Raw genomic sequence first — 12,771 nt, 5'->3', positions numbered from 1 at the left:
TGGCACTGTCTTCCTCAGTGCAGCCATCACGGTACATGATGTCAGTTCACTGGGGGTGATGTTAAGTCTGATGGTTTGATGGCCCATGTTTTCTATCTACAGTAAGCTGCCCACTGTGTGCCAGGCACTATTCTAGGCATTGGCAGGGGGCAGGGGCAGAATAGAGGTGAATGAACCACAAGCTACAGTCCTTACCTTTTGGCAGATCACAGGCAAGTGAGGAGAATGGACCCAATGAACAGATTAAACATAATCATAAACACCTAAAGGGAAGACACTATACAAAAGGCTGTGGTCACATTGAAGGGTAGGGGATTATACTACTGAAAGAGATGAGGCAGAGTGCCTGGGCAAGAAAAGAGACTTCAGAGATGAGATAACATTTCAATGGAGTCCAAAAAAATTTGAGAAATAGTTTAACAGGTAGGAAAGGAAAGGCCTATCAAGTAGAGGGAACAGCATATGCAAAAGTAGGAGGTATGAAAGCAGCTCCTTAACACAGATAAGAGTTCAGTCTCTTGTTTCTGAGGAGGGAAGTGGTGTATAAAAGGAGCTTCCCATCCCTCCATTCTCCTGATGACTAATCCTAAGAACAACCCTGCCCCTAACTGGGCTCGTGTGAGCCAGACAGTCATCAATGGCTTTGACTTTCTTTTTGAACTTAGCCCTCACCACAGTCCCTCTAGTTGGCCTTGCAAGCATGACTTTCCCACTTTTTAAATGAGGAAACTGAAGCTCCCAGAGGTAAAGTGGCTAGCTCAAGGCACCAGGCCAGCAGATGCCAGGCCTGGGGCTCAAGAGTGGAATTGGAATGTTCTACTTGCCTAGGAGATCTGGGGCTCAGCACTTGGAACCTTCTACCTGCAGAAGCACAGACTCCTCACTGTCCCTCTTGTGCCACAGAGAACAGGTCTCCCCAGCTGTGCCCCACTCCCTCAAAGGTCCTATATTCTACCCTCCTGTCCCCCACCCAGGTTCCCTCCAGCCCCACCAGGAGAAGAGGATGGTCTATAAAAAAGCAGCTGAGATCTTTGACATCTCCAGGTCATTGTTCAGGTACCCATGGCTGGAATATCCAAGAAGGACTAAAGGTGAGGCTAGAATGCACAGGAATGGAGTCAGGGGCAGGGGTCTGAAAAGAAAAGCTTTCTGGCTCCCACTACCAGTTGGGGTCTGGTACGTTCAGCAAATCCATGCAAAGGGTCAAGGCAGGCCCTTGGTCACATGGATATCTCCCTACAGCCCTCAAGGTAAGTCTCCAGGGCCCTTTAAGATGGGACATCTCTGTTTCTCCCAGTTTCTGCCCTACATCTGCACCCTGCTCTCTACGCAAGTCTCACATCTCCAAGTCTTTGCAAAAGTTGTTCCCCATGCCTTATGCTCTTCCCGCTTATCCCCCTGGCTAACCCATACTTGGATTGAAGACTCAGTTTGATTATAATCTCTAAGAAACCTTCCCTGATCCTCCCAGCCAGGTTAGGATCCTCATCTGTACCATCTGTGCCTATATCTATCTTTATGTTTGTTTCCCCTTGTGAATCACTAATAAACAGTACAGTCTCATGAGCTGGACCAGTGGTTCACACAGTGTGGTCCCAGGACCAGCAGCAGCAGTATCTTGTTTAGTAATGTACGTTCTCAGAACCCACTCCAGATCTACTAAAGCAATACTCCGGATGAGTGCCAGAAACCCATGTTTTAACAAGCTCTGCAGGTCATTCACATGCACTCAAGTCTGAGGACCATGGAACAAGACCAGTAGTTTTTACCATCAGCTACACATTAGAATCCTCTGAGGAGCTTTCTGAAATGCCTAGGCCCCATCCTCAGAGAATCTGATTCAGTTCTTCTAATGTAGGGCCAAGGCCTACCCCTAAATAATTCTAATATGCAGCCAAGGTTGAGAACTACTCTGCTAGACACAGTGAGTCTCAAACTCCAATGTGCACAGGGATCTTGTTAAAAAGAAAATTCTAATTCTGTAGGTCTGGGGAGGACCCTGAGATTCCACATTTCTGAGAAGCTCCCAGGTTATGGCAGCCCTACTATTCCACTGACCACATTTTGAGCAGCAAAGTACCGGAAAACTGTGAGCCCCATAAAGGCAGGCATTAAACCTTATTTATCTCCCTAGCGCCTGGTACTAGTGCTCACTAAATGCCCAAAAGGTGAACTCCTGAATGGATGGTTCTTAAACTACTGTCGTAACTGCCATCTCATTCGTACCACAGAACTCAGAAAAGCCACAGCTCCTGTTCATCTGTTGTTGTCCTGCTACCAGGTGAGACTCCTAACTTTTGCCACCCTGGGAACTTTGCTGAAGTGGGAGGGCAAAAGACTATCCTTTCCCGTTAAGACCAGTTCACAGAACCTTGACCCTCATCCCTGGTGCTACCACTAACTCTGTGTGACCTTGGACAAGTCACTTTCCTTCCCTAAGCTTCAAGAGCTTCCTCTGTCATAGATCAACCCCTGCCCAGCAACCTTTGTAGCACTGAGGCACAATTAAGCTGCAGTTTCACAGATAATATCTATAAGGCAGGAACTGTGCAGGCAGTGCTTATAATGAGTTTCATTGATTAACACAGGGACCTTCAAGTTAGAGTTGACTCATAAAATGCGGGGTGCTCAAATAAATTTGAATTTCAGATAAGCAGTGAGTAATTTTTTACTATAAATATGTCCCAGATACTGCATTCATTACCTGAAATCCAAATTTCATTGGACGTCCTATCTTTTCTTTGCTTGGTTTTTACTTACTCTGACAATCTTACTCATTGTGAATCAATGCTCCATTTTCTGAAATCATGACAATCACTTGAGAACTCTTACCAGGATTGTCTCTGTCCCCAAACTGGGAAACACTGGCTGAAGCCTCTCTTCCTTGTTGTTCAGAAACCTGTTGTAAAGACAAGAAGTCTGAGAAGAGACAGGAATGAATCCCAGCCTAATATTCAAAGAAAGCCCCTAGTCCACCCAAACCCCTCCACTAGAGACTTGCAGTTTCCCAATTAAGAGACAGATTATTTGAAGAAATCCTGTTTTTCCAACTGAACTAATAAGTTCCACAAGAGCAGGGATGATAATTGCATCCCAGCACCTAACACAGTGCTTGGCACATAGTCGATGGCCTGAGTGAAGGAGCACTAGCCTGTCTTTTCCTTCCTTACTCCACATCCCCCTCATCCCTGCCTTCTCACTTCCTTGACAAGATGATCTTTTCAAAGTGCTTTGGAGATCCCCAAATAACCAAACTGTGTAGTCAGATCAATTTACAGATCAACAGTGGCTTCACAATCTTAATCTCATTTGTTCTTCACAACCATGGAAGGGTCCAGAGCAAGGATTATTAGCCCCATTCTGCAGCTGAGAAGACTGAGATCTTGGTCGGGTGAAGTACCTTGCCCAGGTCACACAGTGGGTTAAAGGCAGCCGGGATGCCAGCTCAGATGTACTGGAGGGTGTCTCTCTCACATAGTCCCTTCTCACCCTGGCCCTTTTCCTGGCTGAGGAATATCTCCAGTGACTGCACTGTCACTTACAACCCCCAGATGCCAGAGGAAGAGTTTACCCTAAGCCCAGAGTGCTGGAGGCAGCACCCGAGCAAGCCAAACTCTGAACCTTACTGCTACTTGGAGAAGCCTGAGGTCTACTCACACTGGCAGACCCTGTACAATCAGCAACAGGAATGGGAGGCCCAGAAGATGCTGCGGAAAATGAGAGATCCCCCTAGGTGTGCTCTGCCTTCCCTATTTCCCACACCTTCTAGCAGAGAGAAGGAGGAGGAAGGGGTGGGGTAGTCAGCCTACGCATCCCAGAGAGAACCCTGGGGGAGAGGAGACTCCTCTGTCTTCTCTGGTAGCATCTCTGAGCTGAGCTGAGGACCAGGGGCAAAGGAGGGTTTGTGAAGGAATGGGGGAGGGAACAAAGGAGGCAAGGCTGCCCGTGCAATTTCTCACACAGATACCTCAAAGAGGGTATGCCCAACCAAACGCTCTATCTCTCCATGAGCAAGCTGGCTAGAAAAGCTCAAATGGGATCCAAGCCCTTAGACCCTGCTGGGAATCCCTGAAGTGGTAAAGATTAAAGGTCAGGGACCATGGTGGAAGGGAGAGTGGGGAGAACCCCTTTCTGTGGGGTGCCCTTCCCTGGGGCTCACTCCATTCCTCATTCCCTGCCTGAAGATTGGAGAGAGGGGAGGGAAAAGGATGGGATTGGATGAGTTCCTTTCAGTTTGAAGTTCTACAACTATATTGATCCTTTTCTCCCTTCCACTGGCTCCTCTGGATGGACAGGAACTCACAAAAAGCCTGAAGTCTCCAGTAGAGGATGAGCAGTTGTATGCAGCACAGGTGAGATGTGGCAAGAGTGGAGCATGGTTAGAGGTAGGAGCTGGCTGAGCTGGAGAGTAGATAGATGCTTGAGGTGGAGTTGAGGGTGGGGTGGTATTCCAAGAAGAAACTCCAGTTGTGTACAGAGGATGGTAACTCCTGGGGTGGGTCCACAGTCCCTTCCTTTCCCTTTACCCCGGTTCCCGCAGGCTCTGGGGTGCCTTGGCATTGGTGACAAGTTTATCATGAAGGCACTACAGCAAGTGGTGAGTCTCACTGCATGTAATTTGGAAGAGGAGGAAACAGGATCTAAGGCATGTAGAACACAGGCACATGGGCACAGACGAGGCTTGCCAGGGTACAAGGATAATGGGTCGGATCTAGTGAGCTGCCAGTGTGCACCTTGCCTCATCTCATGTCCTTGGCTTCTTTGAAGAGCAGCTTGATCTAAAAGGATGTGTTGGGAGAACCTTAAGATCCCCATTGCCTCACAGAAAAGACACTCAACTGAAAAGCCAGGAGTGAAGTGGAATTGAGTTCATTCTCTATAGTAAATGTATCAGTGCCCCATCCTTATATGCCAGTTTCTAGTAGGAAGCATGCATTCTTATCCATAATCTCATTTAAATCTTACCATACTAGGAATAGATAGTAGTATCTGCATTTTTCTAATGAGAAAATGAAAGCTCTAAGAGGTCAAGGGACTTGCTGAAGGCCACATGGTTACAATACCAGATAGGGATTTGAGCAAAAGTCTTACTCCCAAGTTACGTTCCTTCCATTGGATCATCCTGCCTGTACTCTGTGTTGGAGCATAGACAGGTCACTCTCTAGCCTCAGTTTTCCTTGTTTGTAAAATGGAAAGTTAAGCTGAGATGATTCTTAAAGCTCTAATATTCCATCACTTTATGGCATATTTCAACCACCTGCCTCTTAAATCAGGCCCAAACTGGTCCAGAGAAAGTAAAGTACAAGGCCTATCGAGCCCTGGCCATCCTAGGTGAGTATGTCCTCTCCCTGGGCTGGGGGTTGGGAGAGGTAAGGAAGGAGGTAAGGAAAGGTAACACTTTCCCTTTAGGGAAGAACACGCACTCCAACCTTGTGCTTGGCAAGGTCTGGGAAGTACCCTAGGTACTGTGGGCAGAGAGAGGGAGAAAGGGTGCAAAAAGAGAAGAAATTGGAGGAAAGAAGGGAGAGGGCTCCTGAAATTGAGGTCAAGCTCAGCCAGATGCTCTGGTGTCCTGGGAGGATGGGCAGCCCCAAGGCCTAGTACTTGGAACTTCTGTCTAGAGGTCACAGTGGAGTCAAACAGACCCTGGCACAGAAGAGCAGCCCCTGAGGCTCTGCCCTGACCTGAGGACCCTCCCTGTGCAGGTTGCCTAAATAAGCATGTGATCCGGGCTCTCATCAAGCAGCTGAAGGGGCAAAGGATGGATACTCTGACGGGGCTACGAATGGCTCTGAACTCCTGGGCTGCTGTCCCTGAAGACAAGGTGATTGGGAGGAGGGTCAGTAACTGGGGCAAGACAGGACAAGGTAATTGATGGTGTTGGCTGGGGCTTAGGTCAGGGAGAAGGTAATCTACCTCTTAGCTTTGATCCGGGAAGACACTGTCCTTGTGGAGTTCCCCATGGAATAGTTTCCCTGAATAGAAGCCCTGGTGTAGCCAATTACTAGTCATAGGACCTCTGAACATTCAGCTTTCAGAGACGCAGTTTGTCTGTCTCTAAAATGGAGATAGTAATTGTACTATAGCACTGTGGAGATTGAGCTAATGTATGTAGTACCTAGTTCACTGTCTGTGCTCTGTAAGCAGTAACCATTATCATCATTGTCATCCCTAAAATAACCTGTTAAAGGAAATCCTCTGTCCAGAAGGGACAGAGACCAAGAAAGTCTGTTGACATTACTCGGGTTTTTTCCCTTTTACGATCCTCTTACTCTGACCCCATCACTGCTTCATGTGAAATAGAATTCATCATTGATCCATTTATTTAACAAATATATATTGAATAGCTGTCATGTGCCAGGCACTGTGCTAGGCCCACAGGATACATCAGTGAACAAAACAGGCAAAGATCCCTGCTCTTGTGGAGCTGACATTCCAGTGGGAGGAAACATTTAAGAACCAACACAATGATGTTTGATTAATCGAGTATGTTAGAGATGACAAGTGTAATGGAGAAACGGTGGAGTCGGTGAGGGTGACCGTGAATGCTAAGTGAGGATGCAGATTGCTGCAATTCTAAACACGGACGAGAGAGAAGGCCCTCATTTAGAAAGTGTCAGCTGAGCAAAGCCATGAAGGTGAGGGGTTAACCTTGCATACACCTGAGAGAAGGCACTCCCAGTAGAAGGACTGGTCAGTACCAAGGCCCTAAGGTGGGAGCCTCCTTGGCATGGTCAAGGCACAGAAGAAGACCAGTGTGGCTGAAAAGGAGTGGGGATGGAGAAAGCTGCAGGAAATGGAGTTAGGTCAAAGAAGTTAAGGGGAGATTAGATCATATGCGGCCTTCTGGACGACTTTTAAGTACTTGGGCTTTTACTATGAGTAGAACAGGGAGCCATCAGAGGTTTTTGAGCAAAGCAGTAACATGATCTTACTTTTCAAAAGGTTCACTGTGACTGCAGTGTTGAAACAGGATGGGAGGCAAAGGGGTAGCAGGGTAGGTGGCAGGAGTAAAAGCAGAGAGAACAATTAGGGGCTATTAAGGCAATCCTGGGAAGACAGAATCATGGCTTGGATCATGGTGGTTGCAGTGGGACCGGTAAATTCTGGATCTACTTAAAAAGTAAAACTCTTGACAAGTTGAGTGAGCTGTAAAAGACAGTGAGGAAACAAAGATGAAGCCAAGGTTTTTGGCCTAGCAATGGAATGGATGGAGTTGTCATCAACCAGGATAGGGAAAGCTGCAGGTAGAACAGGTTTGGAGGTGATATCAGAAGTCTAGTTTTGGACGAGCTATGTTTGCAAGGTCTATTGGACCTCCAAGCGAGACAGCAAGTAAACAGATACACAATTTGGAGTTTAGAACACAAGTCTAAACTAGAGAAAGAAATCTATGAGTTGTCAGCATGTCAACAGGATTTCATGTCATTCAACTAGATGAGATCTCTAACAAAAGAACCAAGAACCAAGTGTTGAGGCACCTTAAGAGGTTGGGGAGAAGAGAAAGAACCAGTGAATACTGAGAGATGGCCAATAAGTAGGAAGACAATGAAGAGTGTGGTATTCTGAAAATGAAGTGAAGGACATGTATTAAGGAAAGGACACAAATCAACCGTATCAAATCATATAAGCACTGAAAATTGATACATGGACTTAATAATGTGGGAATCACTGATTATGTTAACAAGAATCATTTTGGTGGAGTGGTACAGACAGGCCTGTCTGGAGTGGGTTTAAAGACAGAAAAGGAGGAAAGAAATTAGAGATGGCAATAATAGACTGATTTCCCAGGTTTTGCCAGCAAGTTGTAGTTGGTGCCAGGAGTAGATTCTAGAAAAAAGAAAAATAACAGCATGTTTCTATGCTGAGGGGTAATGACCCAGTCTTTAGAAAAATGATCATTTTGAAGACACTGGGAAGATCTGTGCAAGTGAGAAGGTTGAGATCTAATGCACGAGTGGAGAGACTGATTTTAGGTAGACAGCCAGAGTCCACAGTAATGAATGAAAAGGAAGAACATTTGGGTGGGTATTGAAAGCTGGATAGATGTGGTGGTATTTGCCTCTGGAACTTCTTTTCTATTTGCTTTTATTTGCTCAGTAAAGTTGGAAGCAAGGTCATCAGCTGAGAGTGAGAATGGAGAAAGTGTTAAGAGATTCCAGAGGAAAGGGTGGGAATCAGGGTGGTGAAGAGCAGTGCCCAGGGAGAAACAGTATGATTACTAGGCAGCATTAAGGGTCTACATGCAGTTTGTGTTCATGTACGTAAAGCAAGATCAGACTTTTTATTTTTTTTGCAGGCACAGAGTAAGTGGAGAGTTGAGTACAGTAAAGCAAGAAAGGGTCACGGAGTTGAACAAGGCAGGGAAATGATTATAGTAGAACCATGGAATTTAACCTGGGTAGAGAGGGAAGAAGTGAGGAACAGTGAAGAGGTGCTCAATGGATGGTTAATCCTTGTGGAGTCCAACAGCTGTTGGCATTGGGAGATGAGCTGGAAATATCCGAAGTGATGATCTGACATCCATGAAATGGGAGTTCATGGAAAAGTAGCAGTAAAGGGTAATGATAAAAGTCTCTCTGTGGGAATTAGCGGCTGACATAGAGAGGAGGACATTACTAGGAGTTGGATTAATGACAGGTATATATTTTTAAATGACAGGAATTAAGACAGCAGATGTGTTAAGAGAGTAACATTGATCAATCAATAAGATAAAGTCATAGAGAAATGAGGGGATGTGACTTAGGAGCAAGCAGATGACGGCAGAAATAAGGGGAAGTAAGTAAAACAATCTGATGACATGAAATCCATTTTAGGGAGGAGGGAGAATGGTCTGGAAGCTGCAATGAGTTACCCTCTTACAAAGCCTGGCTGAAGACATAGTCTGCCACCTATTTCACCTCCTGTCTCCCTCACAGAGGAGTCTGGTTGGAGATGAAGGGCAATTGATGCCTGTGCTACAGATGCTGATGAAGTCATCAAATGAAGCGGCCATGGAAGCAGCCCTGTGCTTGGGTTTCCTGAGGCCCAGCAGCAGCGCAGCCAGAGAGTTCTTGCTGCAGTGCCTGTGCCAAGGGCCCAAGACCCAGCGGATGAAGGTGGGAGAGGCTGGGCTCCCTGGGGAGCTCTGGGGAAACAGAGGCCAGTGCTGACTTTGGTGGGGTCTGGACTCTGTCGTCCTCATCCCAGAGAAAAGAAGTTTCAGGGGCCTCTGTGTGTTTGTGAATATGTATATGCATATGGGGTCATGTGGACATAAGTGTACTAGTGTCTGTGTATATTTCTTATGGCTGTTCATTTGTCTGCATTTATGTGCACACATGAACTTGTGCTCTCAAGAGGCCAAGAGGCCAGAGAAAGGACTCCACCTGTTCCCCACAAGTTCCAGGCTCATCTCTCAAGTCAGCCTGGCCATCTAGATGCCTTTGGGCCCTGTACACCACCCCACCACCCACCCCCTACAGGCACTTCAGATGCTGGTCAAGACAATGCATGTGCACTCAGCTGCTGTCATCAGGGCCGTCCTAGACCAGCTGTGCTGTTCCAGTGTCCCTGAGGTAAGCTCTAGGCTGCCTAGTACCCCTCCTTCTCCAGCACTAGGGCAGGGCTGGGAATGAGGAAGGGAGTTTATCCTTCTTGCCTTCTGCATCTCTGTCCTCAGTACCACTTTGAAGCCACCCAGATGCTCAAGACCATTGGGTTAGAACAGATCCAGGCACAGGGGCTGGAGGGATTCACATTTGATCTGCTCAGGAGGAAGGCATACAATGAAACCTTCCTGGTAAGTGAGACCAGATTCTGAGCCCAGGCAGCCCAAACCTCTCTCCTCTCCCTTCTCTGAAGACCTCCCCTGTCTTGGCTCACACCCCACTGTCCCCCAAAGTATTACATTCACCCTAACCCACTCCCTGAGCACCTAATGCAGCCTGTGTTTTAAAGGCACCTTGCCTTGACTAAGGCAGTTTTCTCAGCTTAAAATGCTAAGTCATCCCTCCTGTGCAAGGTTTAAAACTGCCTGATGCTATTCACTTCCGCTGGTAGTAACTCCTCTCTTGGGCCTAAAAGTGCCTTAAAATATGATTGCTCCTTCAAGACCAGTCCAAACACCACCACCTATGGGCTTTCCCAAATCACCACAAACCCAAATCACCACAAACAGAATCCATCCCTACCTTCCTCTGCATTCCCTTGCTTCTATCTTTATTAGCGCTTCTTACAAAACCAGCCACAGAACTTCTGAAGACATTTTCCTAAAATGTAAATCAGATTGCGTCTCACCTGTGCATAACTTTTCAGTAGCTCCCAATGCCCTCAGGGTGCCTTACATCTCCCCTCACCACCCAAGGCCTGCTTACCTCTCTAACATCTTCTCTAACCATTCTCCCCCTCACAGCCACCACCAGCTATGCTTGGGACGACCCTGTCCCAATTTATACCTATGGTCCCAAAGGATCTCAGACCCTTTCCTGACCTAAGGAACAAGAGGGGGAAATTAATGACATTAGCATTACTCATAGGCTGTATGCTCAACTCAGTGCTCCACTTTGAAGAGTTCCAGTTTATTCACCTAGCTACACTGAACTATTTTCTGTTCCCTAACCGCTTGGTGCTTTCTTGCCTCCAGGATTCTGTACGTGCTCTCCCCTCTGCCCATAAAATCACCCTACCCCTAGCCTTCTGTCTGGTTTTCAGATCTTCAGGTTTTAGTTGAGACATCACTTCCTCCAGATCTTTCTGGTACCCACTGAGTCAGGAGACCCTCCCATGCACACACTACACATAACACTTGTCATAGTAGTGTAACTGCCTATTCACTTGTCTGCTCTCCCCTATGACACATGAGCTAGTTCCTCAAGGAATGGATCATATGTAGCACAAAGCAAGCATGTGGTAAAGGCTTGTGGAGCCCTTAAGGGTACACCCCTGCATCCCTTCTGTCTTCTCACCTTAATCCCTCTTCAGGCTATGAGGCAGGCTGTGGCTGAAACCGTGGAGGAGCTCAAGATGAAGCCAACAATGATCAACTTGGTGGAGGTGTGAGTGGCTTGGGCTGGGAGATGCCAGAGCCAAATCCTAGGCTGTGGGGAGGGGACAGAGGGACAAAGCTGAGAACATGCTACCAGTCACGGCTCTCACTTGCCCGTGCCCCTGGCCAAGTCACTCTTTGAGCCCTGGGCTTTTCTCCATCTATAAAAGGGGTTGATAATACCTATATCTCAGGATTGCTACAAAGTTCAAGTTAAAATGAAGACATGAAAGGTACTTATAGAAAGTAAAGTTCTGGACAGATACAAGTCCTGATCATTATTTGGTACCTCTGGCAAATTGTACTACCTGCCTTTCTACTCTCAGACCTTTTCCTGACCTAAGAAACAAGATGGGGAAATTACTGAAATTAGTGTCACTCATTGGCTGTATGCTCAACTCACTCTGAGCTTTAAAAGGAAACCAGCCTTCCTCCCCATCCCTTAACTGGACCACAACATACTCCATTCTACACAGGCAACTGATGAACTCAAATGCCACTGCACGCCAGGAAGCAGTCATCTCCTTGGTAAGGCCAGCTCTGCTTCTCTGTCCAGATATGTTGATGGTAGGAGGGGGGGCAGGCAATTGAGCAGTTACAGAGGAGAAGAAAGGGCTGTGAAGTTTGGGGAGGTTGCTTGCCTGTTTATTTTTAAATTCCAGCCCTACCAGGAATTCAAGGTAAGCTTTCCTTCAGGATTAGAGGTGGGTAGGATAAAGGACAGATGTGAGGAGCATTGCTTAGGGTATTGCAGAAATTATCGACTCTTCCTGGTTAATAATGTGCACTGGAACCCAACAGAGGGGCCCTAAAAGGCAAGGAACAGGATACTTCAGCTGGGAATCCCTATCTCCCCCTCTCTCCTGGCTGCAGCATAATCACGAGACTAGAATAGGAAAGAGCACAGATGGGGTATCTTTCTGGGGCTAGGTACTTAGGCACTCTCATTATACCTCTGCCAGGACGTCCTGGGGATCCACAAGTGCTCCACTTGCTCTTGGACATGCTAGACACAGAAAACAGCCAATCTGTGAAGAAGAGCGTAAGGTATTCCTACCCACCTCTTCTCAACCCCTCCTCCTCAAGGCTCTTGCACCCAGCCTCACCACTTACTTTTTTATCAAGAGACAAGGCGAGGGAAATGAGCCCTCAGACACTGTCCCTTAGCCTCATTCCTTGAGGCCACAGCTCCCCCTCCCTGGGGGACCCCTCCCAGCCTTACCTGAAGGGAACCAGCCATATAACCTTTGTTTCAACACAGCTACAAGAAACATTAATTCTTTTGGCTTCAATTGATCCCTGGATCCAAAACAAGCTGAAGAACAAGGTTTTTTGTGCATATGAGGCACCTAAGGTCAGCGAGAAGGCAGAGCCGACAAGGTTCCGGAAAGAGCCCGAGAACCCAGATGAGTTAAATATCCAAGACTTTTGACTTGCACAGCTGAAGCCATTTGTCATGAAGTACAGCACCCCATCAGACCAACAGGAAAGGCTGCGTGTCCAGAATGGGTCTGCCTTCCCCTTCACCTCTGCCTGCCCACCTTGCTTCTCTCAGCCATTAAAAGACAAGGCACCGGCCACAGGACCCTGGGCACCAAGGATCCGGAAACAGCTCCAGATCCTTGCCAAAACCTCCAAATAAGTCAGCTCTCTGGGCTGAGCCCCCACTCTTGTCCTGAGGACAGTTCTCAGGCTCCCCTGAGAAAACAATCTATACTTATCATCTAGGAATAAACGAGTGTCAC

At 47.1% G+C, this 12,771-nt stretch overlaps 1 protein-coding gene across 1 annotated transcript; it reads left to right on the top strand.

Moving 5' to 3' along the window:
* Nucleotides 1-1,003: 1,003 nt before the first annotated feature.
* On the top strand, nucleotides 1,004-12,668 carry HEATR9 (HEAT repeat containing 9). Its single transcript, XM_057499512.1, is given in 17 exon segments — nucleotides 1,004-1,091; nucleotides 2,232-2,281; nucleotides 3,552-3,733; nucleotides 3,964-4,067; nucleotides 4,070-4,089; nucleotides 4,296-4,352; nucleotides 4,541-4,597; nucleotides 5,274-5,331; nucleotides 5,706-5,824; nucleotides 8,919-9,098; nucleotides 9,465-9,557; nucleotides 9,662-9,781; nucleotides 10,963-11,036; nucleotides 11,503-11,554; nucleotides 11,771-11,786; nucleotides 11,998-12,068; nucleotides 12,288-12,668. Coding segments are annotated over 17 exon segments (1,722 nt in total).
* Nucleotides 12,669-12,771: the final 103 nt, after the last annotated feature.

The sequence above is a fragment of the Manis pentadactyla genome, chromosome 4, assembly GCF_030020395.1.
Source record: "Manis pentadactyla isolate mManPen7 chromosome 4, mManPen7.hap1, whole genome shotgun sequence".
Classification (NCBI taxonomy): domain Eukaryota; kingdom Metazoa; phylum Chordata; class Mammalia; order Pholidota; family Manidae; genus Manis; species Manis pentadactyla.
This window is presented reverse-complemented; position numbering and strand designations above follow the sequence as displayed.